Source organism: Gracilinanus agilis, chromosome 1 (genome assembly GCF_016433145.1).
Source record: "Gracilinanus agilis isolate LMUSP501 chromosome 1, AgileGrace, whole genome shotgun sequence".
Classification (NCBI taxonomy): Eukaryota; Metazoa; Chordata; class Mammalia; order Didelphimorphia; family Didelphidae; genus Gracilinanus; species Gracilinanus agilis.
Genome location: NC_058130.1, coordinates 525,134,231 through 525,155,887, shown reverse-complemented (window position 1 = coordinate 525,155,887; position 21,657 = coordinate 525,134,231). Strand labels below are relative to the sequence as shown.

General features: G+C 39.0%; 1 protein-coding gene across 3 annotated transcripts in view; it reads left to right on the top strand.

The window, feature by feature from the left end:
- Positions 1-13,309, top strand: part of MAPRE2 (microtubule associated protein RP/EB family member 2) — a 145,671-nt gene extending 132,362 nt beyond the window's left edge. For all 3 annotated transcript variants that reach the window (XM_044666402.1, XM_044666407.1, XM_044666394.1), the window contains 2 exons: positions 130-288; positions 9,756-13,309. In XM_044666402.1, the coding sequence (XP_044522337.1) occupies positions 130-288; positions 9,756-9,827 (231 nt within the window). In that variant the 3' untranslated portion in view covers positions 9,828-13,309. The remainder of the gene's footprint in view (positions 1-129; positions 289-9,755) is intronic.
- Positions 13,310-21,657: the final 8,348 nt, after the last annotated feature.

The following is a 21,657-nucleotide window of genomic DNA, read 5'->3' as shown; positions in this document are numbered from 1 at the left end:
TTGCATTTCTCTAATTATTAGAGATTTAGAACACTTTCTCATGTGTTTATTGATAGTTTTGATTTATTTATCTGAAAATGGCACTTTATTTCTTATGTTATTCTCTTTGGCTTCCCTTTCCCCACACAGGTACATTCGTTAAAACTTGCACTTGAAGGCATGGAGAAGGAAAGAGATTTCTACTTTGGGAAATTGAGAGAGATTGAGCTAATCTGCCAAGAACACGGGCAAGAAAATGATGATCTCGTGCAGAGACTAATGGAGGTTCTATATGCTTCAGATGAACAGGTAAGTTTGAAGAAACTCTGGCTCACGTTTTCTTAATAAAAATAAAAAAAGATTTAATTGACTTGCTAGAGTTTCTTCCCCATCACCAGGCTGAGGATATAAAATAATCAAAATCATCGTGAGAGGTTTATGAAATAGCTTGCTCACACAGAAAGGAGGTGGGGACAAAGGTAGGGTTTGTTGATCTAAGAAGGTAGATTCATGCAGGTATATTCCAAGTGTTTTCCAACACATAAATAAGAAGAGGCTGATTTTTATACTATGTGTATGAGATTGCTTGCTTCTGAGAGAAAGAGTATGAGCCTAGAACTAAATGGGAGTGCAAGTAAGAAAAAAATTCATCTCAGGGTCTCCCCGCCATGTTCTTCCACTCCTTTTCCTTCCCATTTCCCCTCACGCATCCACCCACCTTAGTAATTGTTCTTTCTTGGCTGGCTGTCTTGCTTCCTTGCTGCCAACAAGGAACAGAGAATTGCACTTTGTGTGGTTTGAAAAATGCCAAAAGAAGGCCCTCTTTGGGGGGAAGCCCAGCCACCATAGATGCTGCTTAGGACTCCTTCTGCTGCTAGTGGGAGACCCATAATATGGCTCAGTCGTGGCAATGAAAAGCAGATGTGGAGACCTAGAAAGGAACCGATTAAGAACCCAAACTTGCACAGCTTGAGACACAGAATAGTGAAGACAAGAGAAGAATAAATAGGGTCCAGTGGACAAGTCATGTCAAATCTGTGAATGTAGGGTCCTAACCTGTGACACACCTCACGTAGAATTGGAATTTGACATCATTTTTTCAGCATGGAAGGAGAGCATAGATAGCTAACATGTTGTGGTTTCAGAACAGCTTTTGAGACCATGTTGAGGTTGGTTGTGGGCATGCTGTCTGTGTTAGCTTTGGTTTCTGTCTGACCGAGAAGCATGCACATGCTCTGAGGGCACTGTGGTTGGTTGCTATGTGTGTTGGTATTTTAATAGAATATAACTAGCCACCTATTTTATTTCTTAACATCCTATTCCAGTTGAAAATGGGCAAATGTTGACTCCATTCATGCCTTGAAATCTCAATTTTGATGTAAATCATCTAACATGTAATGAAAATGTCTGTAAATAAGGTCCCCCAAACTATGATGATCCCATTTTTTTAAATTCCTCAATTTTTTATTTCTCCTTTTAAACTCCATTTACTTAATCGTAAGCCAATGTTGTGGGGATCCCATTGAACTTATATGTTCCTTAACACAGAAAATGGCTACTCTGGGTAGACATTGTACTAATTTTAAAGATTCTGCTCATATACTATGGGGAAAACTGGGTGAGCTTGGTTTCTCTAGCCAGCCTGAATGCCTTTTTATCTTCTTGGAGAGGAAGTTGGACTTGGGGTCAAGAAGATTTAGACACCTGCTGTCTTTGTGATCTTGGACAAGTCACTTAATTAGTGCAGGCCTTTGTTCCTCAACTATAAAATGAGGAGTTTAGAGTAGATGGACTCTAATGTACCTACCAGTTCTAAATCAGTTCTCTCTGAAACTAAGCTCTATAGAATATAGTGAGCTTTCCAGTAGTCCCACTTTCAACTCTTGCTCCCCCTGCCTAATGGAATAAACATAGTATACATAATTAAAATCTAGTTCCCTATCTTAAGGGGAAAGCATGCTCCCAGCAGCCAGAAAGAACATCTTTTGGATGCTGCCAATACCTACTACATAGCTTTACTCTAGATCTTGTCACGAGGAACTTTTTGCATTTATGGACACTGGGAAGGTCCGATTTGGCTCCAACTAATTCTGAAAAAATAGCAGCTAGTGGGGCACAGTGGAAAAACCACTGGCCTTGGAATCAGGAAGACTTATCGTTCTGAGTTTAAATCTGACCTCTAAGTACTTAATAGCCGGGCAACCCTGGGCTAGTCACTTAAACTTGTTTGCCTCAGTTTCTTCATCTACAAATTGAGCTGGAGAAGTAAATGACAAACCATTATTTTTGCCAAGAAAATCTCAAATGGAGTCATGAAGAGTTGGGCACAACTGAACATCCATAGCCATCTGGAAAAATGGGAGAAACAAAGGCAAAATAGGTGTCTTCTCCATTAGGTCAGTAAAATCCAAAACATATAGGTATGGCCAGTCTTATTATGCAAAAGACAACTATCTGGAAAGTCCCTTCTTTTCTCTAAAATACTGCCTTTGTTTACCTAATATCTTAGATTTATTCTTTCAGATTACCAATGGCCTCTTCACTTAAAATCTAGGTGTGCCTGGAAGAGTAAATGTTATTCTTAACAATCATTCTTAGTGCAATAGGTTTTTCAGATGTTTTCCTTGCTTCAGATTTTGATTACTAAAGAGGAAAATAAGAATGGGGCATGGATGGGGCGAAGGTTGGAGGGGTACACTATAGAACTATTGAGTAAAGGAAAGGGCACAGAATAGACAAAGTGGATTTGATCTAGTCCCTCTCATGGGTGGAACAGATAGAACCTGCTCAGGATTATAGATTGGATTTGCCCCAAGCTCACCCATTCTGGAAGCAGACTTCCAAATTACTTTAATTTGCCAAAAGGGAGGGAAATATAGTAGAAAGAACATGAAATTCTGAATCCAAAGAGCTGGGTGTCTCTGAGACCCTGTTCTGCCACTTGACTAAGGGAGAGCTGTGTGCCCTCAGTTCTTGTGGTTTCCCTTTCCTCATCATTAAAATGGTACTAGATAGATGACCTCTTATTCTTCTTCCCAACTTGAATACTCTTGAGTTCTGCAAAATTGTAAACCATTTACAGCAAATCTTGACTCTATTTCTTATTGTTTCTGCTCACTGAACACTTTTCAGGTTACTCCTTTGGGAAGAGCCATTTCCTAGTGAATTGTGACTCAACCCTCCTCTTCATCCCACCCCTCCGCTGCCACAAAAAGATGTTTATTTGTTTTTCTTGTTTGCTGAGTTTTTTGCTAAATTCACCTTTTCCCTGAACTTCTGTTATTTTGGAGTTCGGAGGACACCACAAGTTAGGAGGAAAGGGATGTGGGAGGGGGAGAAGCGAGGTTGTGTTATCATTGTAACTGTAATCCAAAGGTTATCTAAAAAGTATGCTGAGTGAGAATTAGCTAGTGACAGTAACCAGGCAGTTGGGATCTGGTTGAGAAAGAAAAGAGAATGTGAGATTACTTTTATTGGAGAAGAGGGAAGGACAGGATATCTTTAAATGCCACTGCCAACTGGATTTCTTTTTTGTTTCAAGATATATATAGCATAAAGCTTTGTACCAGAAGTACTCCCTATTTCAGTCCAGAGGGGATTCATCGGAGACCATTCTGTGTTTTCCACTAAGTGTAGTCCCTTTGATCAAGGATGTGCTAAGGTTCTTATTTAGACAGGACAAGCCCTTATGTCTTGACCTTTGTGCTTTAGGAAGGAAATGATATGATTCTCAACCATGGCTCTTTTTTCCAGAGCTGGAAGATAGAATTTCTAGGCTTAGACCTAAATCCATTTTCTTCTATGCCATATCTTTTATCTTCATTAATGTCTCACTCTGATACCTCATCACGGCAAGAAAGTAATGCTGAGTTCTTGAAGGCTAGGTCAGCCCAGCACAGTCCCTGGGTCAGGCAGGTCCTTCCAGGTTGGAAACTCTCCTAGAATGGGTTCTAAAATGGACTATGTGTATATTAACAGAAGACCAGCCTTGCTCACTTCAGAGACACATCACAGAAGGCCACCCTGGTGGATTTGATGATGTCTGATGATGGATGTTGTCAGCCATATCAACTCACAGACCTTTAGTGTACCCATGTGTACTGCTCTGTTACAAGCCAACAAAATCATGGACCTCTGAAATATTTGTTTGTTAGTCTGTCCTTTTATTTTTCCTCTTCCTCTTCAGTTCTTTCTTATTTCTTGTTCCTCTTTACATCTTCATTTTGTTGGAGATCTCCATAAAAGTGCAAGGAATTCCATGAGTGTTCAATAAAATGCTTATTTGTTAGGGGCAAAGGTCACACCTTATAAATATTTTTCTTTCTTCGTGTTTTCAGTGACCTCATATTTCTATGATAACTTCATACCTACTGAATCGTATTTTTAGCCAATGATATTTTATCTCTAAAATTTCCCTGTCCAGCAGAGGCAATTCTGTAGCAGCCAAAGGCAGCCTGCTGTCTTTATTCAGTGATGGGTGGGTGTGCTCAACTAACTTAGAAAAAGCCACCATGTTTTTTAATTGCCATTTCTGATAATTCTGTGCATAATAATTTATAGAGCACATTTATTAGAGCATTTTAAGACTTTTAAAGTGATTTCCTCATAATAGTATCATCTCTATTTTACAAATGAGATGACTGAGGTGATTGCCCAGAGTCACATAGCAGCCTCATAAGCAGCAGAGTCTGGTTTCAAGGACAGGTCTCCTGGCCCAGTATTCATTTCACTAGAATATGCCACCTCTATGTATGCCAGACCAGAGAGAACTCAGTCATTCCTCCTGACACAGGGGGATTGAGAGAAAACAATTGCCAGTCCTTTCCCAGAGCTGTCCTTGAGATAATAAAGGTGATGACTCATTAACTGAAGAATTTCAGGCCAGTTCTGTTGGGTACTATTCAGCTAAAGAGAATTATTGGGAAATGTTAGAAGGATGGAGGTAAGATGATCTATGTTTTGTTGCCGTTTAGAGTATCTGGATTCAATCAGTTAATCAGCAAACATTTATTAAGCACCTAGGTGCTAGGCACTGGGAGTAAAAAGACAGAACTAAAGCAATCCTTAGCCCCCTAGAGCTTCCATTCTAGGAAGAGACAACTTGCCTAAAAATAAGTTTACTAAACACATACAAAGCAGGTACGAGGAAGGCAGTTGTGGGGAAGGGGACAAGGAAAAGCCTCATTTTACTAAAGAGATGGTCCTTGAGCTGAGTCTTAAAAAGTCCAAGTAAGAAGGGAGAGTATTTCTGCTCAGATAAGAGACATAGACCTGGGGTTGATCTGAAAAAGAAAGGAAAGATTCTTTTATTCTTATTGCCATATCCTTTCTGGCATGACCAAATTTTGGAAGCTGTAGAAGTCCAAATGCTGGTTTTGAATACAAAGTCTTGAGATGTGGAGGCTTTCTGCCTCCCTACCAAAAGTGAACATCCTTTTCCTTTAAAAAATAATGCCATCAAATATCTAGGACACAACTTGCCATCCTCATGCTCTTAATTTCAAAGGGTTAACTTTCCAGGACAAATGACCATCACCCCCTTTATTATCTTCACTTACCTTTCAGTTAATGTTGAATTTGAGGCCCCTATTGAAGAGTAACTAGTCTGTGCACTGTTCCCTGGTGGAATTCTAATTGAGCTTTCCTTATTCAACTGGAGTTTTTCTTCCTGTTGTCACTACCTCCTGAATTCTTTTCTCTCCATCCTATCAGCATGCAGGGAGGCTTGCCCAGAGCTAGGGCCCCTTCCCTTTCCCCTCTAAGACCCCTTATCCATTCCAGACCAGGGCCAATGGGAATGCCTCCCCAGGAACGACAGGAGCCCACTTTTATGCTTGCCTATGTTATGCCAATGCAAATTGAATTTTCTAAATGATTCCTTCCCTCGTCAGACAATACCTGGGAACAAGAAGCTGCCCTATTAGGGTCTCTCTGAGAGCCTGGCAGATGGTTGTGGCTGATTTGCAGTTCGGTTCTATGTGATCATTGCATGTGTCCTACATTTTATTTTGGTTTTCCCGGCCTCCTGGCTCTCTCTCATTATTAAGCTCTTTATTCTTTTGTAAGGGAAGAAGAGAAAATGTTTCTGTGATTGTAAAAGAGAAATGTGTGGGCCAAAATCTCAGAGCTGTGCTTTGTAACACATCCTTTTCTGAATTACAGATGCTATCCTGCAGACTCTCAGCGCTTACACATCAAGTCTTCACAGTCTTTTAGTAGTAGGGGGGAATTTGTGGTGCTTGCCAATAACCTCTAATAAAAGTTGTCTGGGGGCAGCAGTTTTTGCAGCAGATGTATTGCATCATGAGTGTGTTGTACTTTGAACAGGAATGTTGCAGTGTTGTGTAAAGACATCCTCCCAGCTGCAGAACCCTTGAAAGAACTGAGCTCTTCTCTTAAGCAGCTTGTGGCATATCAGCTCAAAGCCCAGAGAAACATAAGGGGGGGGGGGGCCTCGAATGAAATCAGCAACGGGGCCAAATGGATAGCGGGCCAGGCCTAGGCTCGGGAAGACCTGAGGTCAAATGTGGCCTCAGACACTTCCTACATCTTTGACCTTACGCAGGTCACTTACCCTTTTTTTGCCTCAGTTTCCTCCTCCAGATAATGGAGATGATAATAATAGCACCCACCTCCCAGGGGTGTACAGATCAAATGAGAGAATATTTACAAGGGTGTAGCATACTGCCTGGCACGGTTAAAAAAAAAAAAAAGGAAAAAGCACTTTTATTTTTTTGTCAATTAATGAAGGATCCGAAATATAAAAACTTCCACTGCAGAATACTATTTCACCACATAAAAATATATTCCAAAAAGTATGTTACCTGGGATATTTTCATATACATGTGTCTAAAAAACCCTTTCATGCTCAAAATAGGTGATAGGTGAATGTTTATACATATATATATACATACTTATGTATATGTATTTATTTATAAACATTTATTTAATATAACATTCATATATATAAACACGTGTGTATTACATATTATGTTGTATGTGTATTACATAATATATTATATCTGTGTATGTAGATAGATAGATAGATAGATATGCAAACAATCAAATATTTATTCCATGTCTACCAAATGCAAACCCTTATTCTAAGTTCAGTATGTTAACTTTTTCAGGTAACAACCCTGAAGGTTGGTCAGCCCACCAAAAAGTTTTTCCTCAACTTTCTTCTTCTTTTTAGTCAATGAAACTCATTCTATCTATATTCTTTGTTCATCTGGGAACTAAATAATGCTCAGGTCTAGCTTAGGAGATGGGACTTTTCAACTAAGACACTAATTCTTGGAGCTCTAAGATGTTTTCATTATATCTGTCTTCTTCCATTTTGTCTATATTCCACACTACTCATGAGACAACTAGAAATAACTTATCTGGAAGCCAAAGAGGAAGTAATAATGAGTAATTCTGATAATGTAATGTACTTTAACGTGGCTGCCTGTTATTGATGGATTGACGTACACAGTAAAACAATTATCATTATGCTCTGAGCTTATATGACTATATGGACATATGTGTGTGTAAATAAGAGGACAGTTATCTCTACTAAGAAGTCAAATGGAAAGGGCTCTAGGCTTGGAGTTGGGAATTCAAATCCTACTTATTAGACTATATACTATGATACTGTGTGGCCTTGGACAAGGTATGTGGCCCCTTGAGTACTTAAGGCACTTCCCTAAGATTTGACTACAAAGACAGAAATGTGTGTTTCTTGGCAGAGGGAGTTCCCACCGTGGAAAGTTCCTCATGTTGATGAAATCACTAATCTGTTCCCAAATTCTTCTACTAAGAAGAAAACAAGAACAAAAAAAAAACCCTAATCTGAATTTATGAACAGGTCTTGATGATCCACATTGTGGATTATCTCCGATTTATTCCTTTCCAATTCATTCCAGGTCCAAACTACAGAGAGAAGGAAGATTTTCACACATTTATATTTGTGTGTGTGTATGTGTGTGTATGTACACATACACTCATTTTTATATACATTCAAATGCTTGCATTGCCCTTTCTCCCCAACCTACCATGGGTGGACCTGATGTGAATGTGTGTGTGTCTGTGTGTATATATATATGCATGTATGTATATGTGTGTGTGTGTGTGTGTGTATATATATATATATGTATATATATATATAAATGTGTGAACAGATTTCTGAGACAGTACCCTGCCTCCCAGAGCAATAAGACATGCCCTATTTTGAATTAATCATACATTCTTTCCCTCTTAACTCAGATAATCATATCACTTCAATGATTTTTTGAGGTAGAACAAATAAGGAATTTGGATTTGGGGCTTTGGCTAGCTGTTGATGTTTCCTAGGAAAAAATGTAGTGGTATCTTTTTTGAGATAATTTTTGAAATGTTTGATGCCATTTTCTAAGTCCCAAATATACAATATCAGTGTAAATTTTTGGAATGAAGTGTATGATAACACCTCACCATTTCAGAAGTGGCAGAACTCACATAGCAAAGAGATAGGAAGTAAGCACCCCAAAAGTTCCCAAGTCAATGTACTCATCGCTACCCTTCACTAACAGCCCACTTGTGATTATTTTCTCTGTAGTTTCAGAACGTTTGTTTAACATTTAACTCAGAGCATAGTAGAAACAATAAATTAAAAGGTGAGAAAAACTGTAGGAGAAATGGCAGCCATAAAGAAGTGACAGTAAGTAAACTGATAGAAACAGAATAGACCAAAAAAAAATCTTTTATTTATTTTAGTATTCAAAGCCCTTACATGCAACTTATAACCTCTCTTTCCAGCCTTACCTCATAGCATTTCCCTTTATGTACTCTTAAATTCCAGTCAAATCAAATTTTCAAATCAATTCCTTGCTACCACCACTCCACCCCACCCCATCCTTATCCTGCCCTCTTTTTAGGGTATCATTTCTCATAGCTGGAATGAACCCCTTGTCTTGCCACCAACTCAACCTGTTAAAATCCTTCCCTCACTTCAAAACCCATGAAAATGTTGTATAGCAGTCTTCAATGTGTCTAGCACACAGAAGGTATTCAACAAATGGCTGTTGATAGACTGACCCAGTTCCAATACCACGTATTCCACAAAGCATTCCTTAATCCTGCCAGGTGGAAAAGTGATCCATCCGTCTTGCAGTGACCCAGAACATTGTGGACCTCCCCTTTGTGGTCACCATGTCCTGCTCCCTTACAAGGTTCATCTTGTATAAATATGTTGCTCACTCATTGACTGCAAGATTATAATGGGAGCACAGGATCACCGATTTAGAGCTGGAATGAATTTAGAGGCTATCTGGTAGAACCCCCACATTTTCTGGGTGAGGAAAGTAAGACCAAGAGAACATGATTTGCCCAAGTCTCACAGAAAATGGCAAGGCTAGGATTTGAACCAAGGTCTTTGTTCTCCAAATCCATCACCCTGATAGGAACTATGTCTTGTTTCATTTTTATGTACTCAGGATCTTGGTAAAAAGATTTTTGGACTCCTCTGTATGAAAGAGATGAAAAGAATATTCGGGTACTGTTCCATCCCAGGGCCAATGACTGATATCTATGAAGGCAAGGCTATAAGTGGCCGGACTCACATTATTCTTAAACTACAGTCTCTACTGTATATATGTTATTCCATTAAGAATCAGATGGAGTAAGGGCAGTGTAGATATGCCTGAACCTCCATCTCCCCAGCAGAGCTAGGCTACTCATGAGTCCAGTGGGGAGTTAAAGGGGGCTCCATTAACAGCCAGAGATTTTGAACTGAAGGATTTCTGTCCAATTTGCAGGAAAGCCACACAGAGGAACCGGAAGCAGAGGAGCAAGTCCATGAGCAGCCTCAGCAGCAGGAAGAATACTGACCCGTCTTCACATCTCTTGACACTTTTCATTTTGTTGTGGGAACTTTTCTTCTGGAGAATTGGAACATGTGTGGCCTCAAACACGAAAGAAACCCATTGCTCTCCATCTGCCATTACCGTGGACGTGCTGCAGTGAGTGCCAGCCAAACCACTGCAATCTCTGCTCGTTTCTTTGCCAAGATGCATTAGCAGAAGTCTCCTCTCTGGCTGTCCACCTGAGAGATTATAGGGTCACATTCTTTCAACTTCACCACTTGGCTGCTTGAGATGGGTTCTGTCTTTTTCTTTCAAAAAGAATCCTCCCTCCCCCCCAACTTTTGTCTTAGTATGATACCGTTGTAATTTGATATATGGTATTTATATTGGCATCTTACAACAAAATGTTACTAGATGTCACACACATTTGTGGTGCTTTGATGTTTGCAAGTCTGTCTGCCTTTGAGCATAAATTTGGTCAAATGATGAATTGGAACAAAGGGAAAACGAAGTACTCGAGAGTGAAGCCATAATGATGATGGCCTATTTTCCTGGGTAAGGGATGGGAAGGCTTGTGCCACTCCAAATCACATTCTCTCACTATTCACAAAACTAAAGACAAAACAATGGTTTCAGAGGACTGAGAGTCCCTTCAGTGTTTCACACATCAGCATGTTAGACAACCACACAGTATGTTGTTATTTTTGGAAGATCTGAATCCACTTAAGAAAAAAAAAAAAAGAAAGAAAGAAACATCTCAATTTTCCTTATTTTTTCCCCCTCTACCCCATCCCACATCGTTACCCTGCCACCAGAGGTTTTCATGGTCTTTTCTTTCTCAGGGTCCTATTTGGTGGATTAATAGATAGATAGATAGATAGTTATACATACATACTCCCCAAGATGCTGCTCCTCAGTATCTTCAGACCAAAAGGGTTCTGGGTATGTAGGTCAGTCAGAGAGTGACCCTACTGCCTTCTGGCCCCTCCCTCCCTTTCCTTATTGGTACCCTAGGGGAAAGATAGTGTGGATTTCAGTGCCTCTCTTCCATCATTTTATCTAGTAGAAGAGAGAAACCTGGCTATAGTCAACTGACTGCCAGCTAGCTCCAGAACTGATGACTATTCTTAAATAAGAGTAAATTCTTATGAGAGAATTACAATAAGGAATGGGTTGTGGCTAGTTGGGTTTTTCCCATGTTCTCTGCACCCCCTGACAGGAAATTTCACCTGAAATTGAAGTGATGCTCTGATTAGTGGAAGCACAACCTCTAAAGCCCCTTCCAGCTCTAAATCTATGATCCTATCATCTCCAAGGGAGGCATTTCTGCAGTCTGGTGTAGACTCCGCTGCCTAAATTGCTGGAGTCATATGGCCAAAAGATCCGTGACTCCCAATAGTATTTGGAATATGGATTTTTTTCCTCTTAATAGGGCCCTTCTTGTTGTTGACCTTTGCTAAACAGTGACAATTTATAAACAAATATAGCAAATATTAATGTATTAAAAGCATTCCTTATTTTTTAACTAAAATTTGCACATTTTATTAGTCTCTTTCCAAATCTTCATTGTCTTTTTTTTTCCATTTGCAGTTGGTGTTCCTTCTTGTTGGTTCATTTTGCTTGGTTTCCAATTTTTGATTTCTTTTCACTGGTTATTTGATTTAGCAGGTGCAACAAAAAAAGCAAGAAACAAGTACCCCTTTCCGCCCAACCCCACACTCCTCACTTAGCCAAACAGCTAAAATAAACTTCTTGAATGATCTATTTTAAAGTTTTGAATTTATTTACTAATTGATTCAACTCCAGTTCTAAATTCACACTAGAGCTGAAGGTTTTTACCAATAAAAATCTTCTGCTCCAAATAATTAATTTTTTTACAGCAAAGTGGTGTTTATTGAGTTAAATGTCCAGAAGGATGTATTTTGAGGTTTTGCCCTATATCCAGTATATACGATTCAGTGCACTGTGGGAAAGAATGGACATAAATTGTATGGGTTTGTTTGGTTTTGTTTCCCTGTCTTCTCTCCATTGCTTTCAGTGCCCAGCATAGTAGCTCACCTCTCTAAGGCTAGATAGGTTTTCTAGCCCAGCTCTCAGCATTGACATCCTCTCCCAACTGGTAACCAGTAGTGCTAGTGCTATCAGTCTCACATCTAACTTTGTTTGCTGCATTTCTAAAGCTTTTGTTTAATCATTGGCTTTCCTTAACTTAAAAGACAGCTATATAAGCGCACAAGGAAGTATGTGAAAGGAAAGTTCCTTTGGAGAGCCCAGTTCTCAGTCTTATGGTCCAGGATGGACTCCTTTTTTGTCATCACAGACCACAATGACTCTTAGTGGAAGCTCTGAGCATGAGCTCCTGACATCAGCAGCAACATCGATGCCAGGGCAGTCGCTCCTGGACTCCCCAAGTTCCCAGCTCCCTTTCTAGGGACCAGCTAGGCGGGGAAGTCTCTCTTCTAGAGCCCATTATATGAATTCCCTGAGTAATTTCTGTAAGCTTTACTGATGACAATGCCTGAGATTACTCTATTACTGCCATCTTCTCAGCAGAAAAATACAGGTTAGGTACACTTTCCCATCCTCCTTACTCCAACCACCATATTTGAGTCATCTTTCCAAAATTTCCACAACTTTGGTTATTAGATCAAATCGTTCTTCATTTAGGAAAGAACTACAAAATCTTCCTCTTTTCCCATTTCTTAACAACATTAACTTGGGCTGCATCTTGGGTGAAGCAGCCGCTTTAAAAGTTGCTGATATTTTCATCCAGTTTCTCAGTCGATCCCTTTCTGCAGGAGCTATCTGAATGAACTATGGAGGAAACAGTTGGGTCCCTTTCCAGATCCTTTCTCATTGAACAGTGAAAGCTGTGTTTCTCACCTCGAGCATCTTTAAAGCCTATCTTCCTCCTTAGGCCACTGATGGCAATGACTGACCCCTCTGTCCATGCAGTACCCCCTTGATGAATGCCTTTCCTTCTCCCATTCACATAAATCCATTCTCTGTCCACCCCTCACCCCCAAAAGCTGATTATAGCACTTTCACCACTCGTGTCAGGCAGGAAGTGATTGACGTAGAGGGCAAGGGGGAAACCCAGTCTCTTTCTAAGCAGAAACAAACAAAAACACCCCAGGTGACCTGAGAGAAGTAAACTCCAGAAGGGAAACAAAGCCTCCTCTTCCCTCCCTGGTGAGTATTCCTGTTATTCCGTTATGGTTTAATATGCATTCGTAATTACTTTTAATAAATAGTATACCATAAAGCTTTTGTTATAGATTAAATGTAAACTGAAAGGAATGTAAACATATGTATTGTTAATTATAAATAGATAAGTAATGGCATAATAGATGAAAAAGGCTTATTCAGATGTATCACACTCATTTTACTTTACCCACCAACTGTCGCATGGTAGAGTAGATTTTTTTTGTCTCTGAATATGTGAATAACTTGACTTGCGTTTACTTTTTACATATTTAATAAAAAAAAGTATGTTAAAATCTTCATAGATCTTTAGACTACTTAAATTTTTGCTGTCAACATTAGCTTTTGATGAGCCTGTGAATGTGTATAGGTTTTACATGTGTGGATTTACATGCATTAATGGAGGAGGATTTTTTTTAGTGCCAGGTGGTTTAACAGGAGATATATAGGCTTCATATTTTGGTACCATATATTTTGGCCTTTTCAGGCATCTGTATTACTCAGAAAAATTTTTGATAAAACTATATAAAGGAAAACAAAAAGAAAGAATCCCTTTACAAAGAGAGGGAAGGAGGGAATTTGGAACTCAAAATCTAAAAAAAAAAATGTGTTAAAAGGGGAAAAAAATAAAATATTAAAAAGAAATTATAATTTCCTTAAAAAGAGTGCCACTTGCAATGACCTGCAACATTAGCAGCAAGTGCAACTCTATGGGATAAAATTGGACAAGGCTGGGGAAGATGAGATGAAGGAGTAGGCACCAGGGGAGAGATTTCAGGTCGTCTCAAGTCCAGCTCCATGAGAAAGAGGGAGAACTCTGGCCCAAAGGCCTGTAACAGCTCAATGGCTTTTTGAATAAGGTTGGGGGTTTTTTTTCCTTCCCATTCCAGCCTTTCTTATTACCAGCCTTGGCAAAAAGTATGATAGTTTGTCAATGTACAATGTTTAAATCAAGGAGTAAATAGGAAAATTCATTAAAATCTAACCAAGAAAAGCCACCTAGAAAAATACAGTATCCTTTGGTAGGGAAATCATTTTCCAGCCAGGGACCTGCACATCATGGAAGGGGATGGATGGATGCTTTGGCTGCCAGAAGGGAAGTGATATCCACACTGTTTTCAAGCACCACCTAGAGGTCAACTGTAGTTCCCTTACTAGCCTGTTAACTAGTTTGACTGTGAAAGATTTTATTTGTCCATTTATTATTCATTTATCAAAGAGATGGAGAAGAGGAGAAGGGGAAAACAGAAACACAAAGATGGCCATAATCCGACTGCTAAATTGAGCTTTCCCTTGACATCCTGGGGTCTATAAGCCAATATTCATATGGCTAACGTTCTCCTGACAGCCTCAAACACAGTCCTTTTGACCTCAAACACGTATTTCAAAAGAGAAAGTCTACAACTTACTTACAAGGGGGTCATTACAGATAATGGTGAGCAAACGTCTCTTTGTGATTCAGACATACTGTGAATAAGATTGAAATATGGGATTCGTTCTCCTTACTGGTATAGGAACAGGACACTGAATCACACAAACATGTAAATCTTAGTGAAATCCTGCCATAATCCCAGCCTAATATAAACAGTTTTTTCATAGGATTTTTTAAAAAAATTCACGGAGCATTAGCATTCCCCTATTCAAAAACCAAAATTGTTAGACATGGTTGTCATGATTAAGATTAATGGAATTTTTATATACTCACAAACTTATTCTCAAGGCAAACAGAACAGTACTAAATACAGTCTGCTTCCAAGAGGAATATCAAATCATTCTTTCATTCAACAAATATCTGAGTTCCTACTGTGCTAGGTGCTGAAATCAAAACTTCCCAATGGACATTTAATTGCTCAATTCCTCAGTCAGGAGACTGAAAGCTTTCCTTAACTGGGAACCATAAAGTATACTCTCTTCTCAGTGGGAGAGGTGAAAAGCAATGGATCTTCATATGTAAAAGCAGTAAAAAAAAATCTGGCAGATATGATACACTAGACTCTAGAGGACCATAAGAATGACAGGAGCCCTTCAGACCTGCACAGTAGTCAGAAGAATCTAAATCCCTCAACTGGGTAAATGAGCGTATGTAGTCTGAATTATAGGAAAACGCAAGATGTGTTAAGTGTGTACCCAAACTTAGCCACATTACTATTCCCCCACGAGAAAAGAATCTCAGAATCTCTCCATTGAGAGAAGCTCGACATTCTTCTGTTCCAATCATTACCTGAACAAGACTTTATCTAGGACGATAGGAGTGATCAGGAGTCATCCAACCTTAGACTGAAAACTTCCAAAATGAGAGGGAGCCCACTGTCTTCCAAGGTAGCCTTTTAAACTTATGGATAGGCCTAATTGAACATTTTTCCTTACTGTGAATATAAACTGGCCTCTTTACAATAGTCACTCATTGCTAGACTTGGAGTCAGAAAGACTTGGGTTCAAATTTCATCTCAAAACACTTCCCAACTCTGTGACCCCAGGCAAGTAATTTAGCTTCTTTGACCCCCCCCCCAGTTACATCATCTGTAAAATGGGACAGATGAACTCAGTGATCTCTTCAGCTCCAAATTTATGATTTAATTGTCCTAATGTAACAAAAACAGGTAGGCATTTCATTGTGTAACAAAATTCTACTACTTTTATCTTGATGTTATAATATAATTTCTCCAATTCATTAAAGTTGCATTATACAATAAAATTAAAAAAGAATAATTGTTAAAGATACTTTTGACCCACTTTCCAAGATATATTCAAAACTCTGATAACTTCAAGTAATGTTTAGAAGTGATAAATTGTTGGAGATTTAATTCCCATCATAAATGTGTAAAATTTGTGTTTCATTTAATCATAGCAGTCAAGAATTATTTGTTGAAATACTTCTAATCCACTGGCTTGGTTACACAAACATAATACGATCTCTCCAGCATCTCCTAGAACAGTGATGCTGACTTGATGCATTTCCCAGAAATGGAGTATAGCTTCCCCTATTTGAACCTGAAATTTGAACTTCAATATTAGTTTAGGAAAAGAACCTTAGCAATCATGAAAACCAGCCCATTGTGCCTACATATACATATAATTTTCTAATACCTGACCAATATTCAAGGACGTGGTTTCATTTCAATGTAAGAGCGTGACTTTGGAATGATTGTTATTTGTCACCTGGTCATTTCTTTCCAAAGACCAAATCCTTAACTTAAGACATTCTCACTGTAAAAACTAAATATCATATGTAAACTAGAATATTACACCTGTAAGCTAGAAAATACATATCAATTCATCCAGTCCCAAAATACTGAGAAACACTTTTATTTCAGTGCTTCGTATTTATTGAATCTTTGTTAGAGATGGGGGAAAAAATACGCTTTAATACCAAAGGTTCACTAGGCACAGAGTGAATGAATATATTTGCCTCAAAGGTGAGTAAACTCATTTCAACAATAGATCTAAGAAACAAGACCCCCCCCCAAGTAGATTTCATTCAGAGAATTCAGTATCATTATCTCTTCTCCATTCACAAGAGTGGAGGTTATTTTTCTATATGAACAAATTCCAAATGGTCTTGAATGTGTGCTGTGCTTACCACATGAAGACATTTTTATATAGTATATAATTCTTAACTTGAAACACACATGATTGTGTAAACCATTGACTAAGAGAAGCCCTAAATGTGGTTTCTGCGGATATAATTTCTACAAATCCAGTTTACCTAGACCTTAAAATGGTACCTCGATTCACAAAGGAATGCTTAAAAGCATGACACTTGGAATTAACTTCACTTTGCTCCTAAGGAATATAATGATTGTCCTGATCTAATATGCTTCATTGTGAATCTGTTACTGTTAATTTTATTGGTTTTAATCCTGCTAGGGTTTCCTTGATGCAGAGTAAAGAATCTCCCATTCTCCTGGGGCTATGACAAAAGATGATGGCAACTCTTGATGAAGGGCTCTTCCTATGGCAGCTGCCATTTTGTTTTTATTCTATTACAAAACAATAAATTGTTGGGAGGACATCTGCAGTTCTCCATTAGTACCTGCCAAACAAGACATGTGGTTTTGCTATTAGGATTAAGCTTATCAGAGGGAATACCAAATAATGAGTTAGAAAAGCTACTTCTTGAAATCTATTATGACCATCAGCTCAATGATTCTTTACTGTAACTTCTGTACAAATTTGTACGTGGGAGGAGGCAGTATAGAAAGGGATGCTTCCTGCCTTCTAAGGCAGGTATCCTGCCCCATCCCTGTCATTCCCATTGTTGAGGTAGCCAGGAATGCCAAGCACTCTAGCTCATCCAACCATACGAGGGCTCTAAGGATACAGGACCCATATGCTCACCTGGCAACTTCCTCTGGGTCTCGGAGGCATAACTGCACACTCCCCGCTGGTTAGAATGCACATCAAAGAGGGACTGGAGAGATGGAGATTTGGGAGCATGGTGGGGAAGGGTTAAGAAACCTCTTTCTATGAATAGTGATATTAGAGAGACAAGAGAAGCACACCACCGCTTTAAATATGCATTCCATTATATTCATTAAGTGTATGAAGATGCTTTGGTCATTCAAGTACATCGAGTCTCATTGTTCCTAGAAAGAACATGACCCAGGAACATCAGAGAAGAACTTGACAGTTTCTTGATGCTGAATACTTATTCCTGGGCACGTTTCTTCATGGAAAAGATGTAAATATTCAAGTGTTGACTTAATTGTCTCCCCTAGAAGACAAAGAAAGAAATTTCTTAAGCCTCAGAGAATATTACATTCTTTCCTTTTCTAGCTATAGAACAGTCTTGCCCCCAAACCCATCCTAGAGCAACACAGAATAAAGACTAGTCCTTAGAAGCAGTGAGGTACTAGGAAAAGAGCAATGAATATGGAGACAAAGACCTTGTTCAAATTCAGACTCTGTCACCAACTGCCTGTGTGATCTTGGGTAAGTCATTTAATCTCTGGACATCAGTTTCCTCATCTGCAAAATTAGGAGATTGAACTATATAACCTGAGGTCCCCTTCAGTCCCAGATCTATGATTCTGTCATTGTTTTGTTTCCAATTAAAGTAGCACCTCATTGCTCTTATATATAACTGAATACGTACTATATAACATAATGGTACTATAACAATGGCTCTGCTGACCTGTACAAACGGAGATGAAATCCAAGGACAGTACCTTTGTACCCTAGAAAAACAGCTTTTATATGGACAGAAGATCTTCATTTTGATATGGGATTTCCTTGGGTGCCTTTGTGTTCATACATTTCAACATGTTAACATAAAGGTCAGCACGGTAGAGTCGGTAAAATACTAGACTTGGAGTCAAGAAGACTTGGGTTCAAATCCCATCTTGAACCCTGATTTATGAGATTACACACAATTTAACCTCATAGAACCATCTGTAGAAAGAGAAGTTTGGATTCTCTAGCATCTAAGGTCTCTTCTAGCTCTAAACCTATGACCCTATGACTTGATAGTCTCTAAGGTCTCTATAAGTTCTAAATCTTTAATCCTGTGACCACTGTTTTTATGTTATTTCTATATCACATAAAAGCACAAAACAGAAAGCCATTAAAAAAAAAGTCACTTAACAATTTAGGAGTTGTGTTCTTAAATTATTAGGTTACTTTAGGCCAGTGGTTCCCAAACTTTTTTGGCCTACCGCCCCCTTTCCAGAAAAAAAATATTACTTAGCACCCCCTGGAAATTATGAAACTATTTATTGAACTCAGAATAGAATGTAATACAAAAAAGTGTGGCCATCACCGCCTCCCTGGATTGCTACAGCACCCACCAGGGGGCAGTGGTGCCCACTTTGGGAATCACTGCTTTAGGCAATATTTGCTCATTTGCCCATTAATAATGAGTTTCCCAAAGGCAAGGGCATCTGCCTCTTTTTTTGCTTAGCAGAGTACCTGGCACAGAGTTGGTACATAATCAGTATTTTTTGATTGGTTGGCTGGGAGATTACTGATTTTTTTTCATTCATTTTTTCTCTAAAGATCTTAGTCAGTCCTGTAAATAACTGCTTTTATTGTATATAAATGATATATACTTTAGACATAATAAATATAATGAATTATTATTTATGTTCTATATAAGTGATATGAATGATAAAGGGTATATGAATTTATATCCTGAATAATTCATATGTTAAAAGGAATAATTCAAGAAATCTGAGGCTAGCTTTGAATCCAGGACCTCCCATCTCCAGATCTGACACTCTATCCACTGAACCACCTAGCTGTCCCACTTTTAATTTACTATGGCAAGGAAAGACCATCCAACAGAAAGATGAGATATTTACCACACACACTCCATAGTGCACATGAGCCAATGTGAGTAAGGCAGTGAAGGCCATGAACGCCGATTCCTCCAGTTTCCCAAGAAGTCCAGTGACTGCTGCGAAGACCACGAGGGCCAGTGGAAACAGGAGGCTGTGGAATGATTCAGATCTGGTGTTGCTCATCTGGCAGATGATCACTCTGCACTGTTGCAATGAGAGAAAAAAATCCCGTTGTTAAAGTTAGAAGGGGAAGCCAAAGTTGTCTACAGGAAGCACGTTCAAAGTTAATGTTATCTAGTAGGTTTCCTGCTTTGTGAGCAAGGCTCTCCCAGGCTTCCTCCTCCCACCTTCCTATTCTGAGGACTCGAAAACCTGGACGAGATCCAAGGGGGAAGTTTAATGGGAAATGCCACTTTTCTTTCTATACTGGCAGGGATATGCATACACACATTCATAGACACAAATATACACACATCATACATGTATAGATATGCGTATGCATATGTATATACTTATATATTAGTGCTTAGTGGGATGAGTGCATTTTATTAAATTGGCCTCTTGTCTCTTTCTAAACAGCATTTCTCTGCCCCTTTTAAACTTATTTCCCAAATTTTGCCCTTATTCCTTGAATTCAGACTTTTCGCAAGCAAATGACAAGTGATAAGCTTCCTGCTCAGAGCTAAACTAGGAGAGCTTTGTCAATGTAATACTTCAAGAAGGACTAGCCAGTTCAGTTTAGTGTCGCTGTTCAGTCATTTCAGTGGTGTTTGACTCTTCAGGACCCCATTTGGGGTTTTCTTGGCAAAGATAGTGGAGTGGTTTTCCATTTCCTTCCCCAATTCATTTTACAAATGAGAAACTAAGGAAAATAGGGTTAAGTGAATTGCCCAGGGTCCTACAGGTACTAATGTCTGAGGCTAGACTTGAATTCATGAAGAGTCTTTCTGACTCCAGACCCACCACTCTTATTCATTTACTTCACCACTAGTACCATGACTCCCAACAACCTCCTCTTCACCTAAAGTAGGGAGACTTCTCATTGAACTTAATATTGAGCTTTCTTCCTATTAGTGATGCTGTCTCCAATGTATTAATGTTCACCAAACCCCAAAGGACCTACAAAAAGTACAGAAAGCACCAGCCTCCTAAGGGGCAAGGACCTCTACACACTTGGGACCCCTACACTCACACACACACATACACGGGGGCCAAGGCTAGAAGCACAGCGGCTATGGTGGTTGAATGAAGCCAATTTTCTGAAAACAGTCCCAGACTCCAAGGAAGACTGGACTGAGGTAATCTATTAAGCCCAACTGTAGGTCTAAAAGGATACAAGTCATTAAGAATTATGAGTATTTGAAACTTGGAGGAAACAAGAAGAAAAGGGCTGAATGATGCTGTCTAAGCTTCATATTTTTTGTCTTTATAATAAAAATTTAAATGTCTAACTTCAGCCTCAGACATTTCCTAGCTGGGTGACCCTGGGCATGTCACTTAATCCACATTGCCTAGCCCTTACCACTTTTCTACCTTAGAACCAATCACTTCAGTTGAGGAATTTTGAGCTTCAACAGGGCTAAAGTCAGTGATTGGCTTTCTCCAATAAGTTTGGTACCTATGTGGTGAATCCTAGGCAAGGAGGTCTAACAGATTGCCTAAGAAAGGCAAATCAGGGTAGGTTGGAAAGTAGTCAGATTTATGTTTCCAGGTTGATCAGCAGTCCATGAATAGCCACTAAAGCCTGGAAGAGAGAGTTGGGAATCCTAGTCTCAAAAAGTGGGGAAGTCTAGGAGGAGTACTTCCCAATGGACAACATTCCACTGTCTGGCCTCTAGAATGGAAAGTTTGAAAAAAAAAATGGTGGAGAACAAGAATAACATGGTTGAAAACTTTGTGGCCAGAGGAAATACCTATATCCTAAAGACAACTGGTATTCAGCAAGGCCAAAGAAAAGAGATCCGGGATGTGCTCTTAAAATCTATTCAAGTCACACAAAACATGGTCTATGAAGAAAGTTATAAATAATAGATGTTTGGGAAAACTTTCAATGTTGTATGCTTAATGACCCCCAAAGATATAATCAAAATATACTAAGATTGCAGTAATGGGATCCGGATTCAATTTCTGACTTTCCCACTTACAGTTTATGTAAACTTGAAAAGTCATTTGGTCTCTAGGACAGTTTCTGGGACTAGATTCCCTCCAATGTCCCTTCTAGTTCTAGATTCATGATACTGAGCACATAAACAATCAATTCTCAGTTATTCAAGGCATGAATAACCATATGGATTATTTATCTCCTTTGCTTTTTTTCCCCCTTCTCCAGTTGCCTGGTTTTCAGCAGCTTCTTTTATTATTGTTTTGCAACT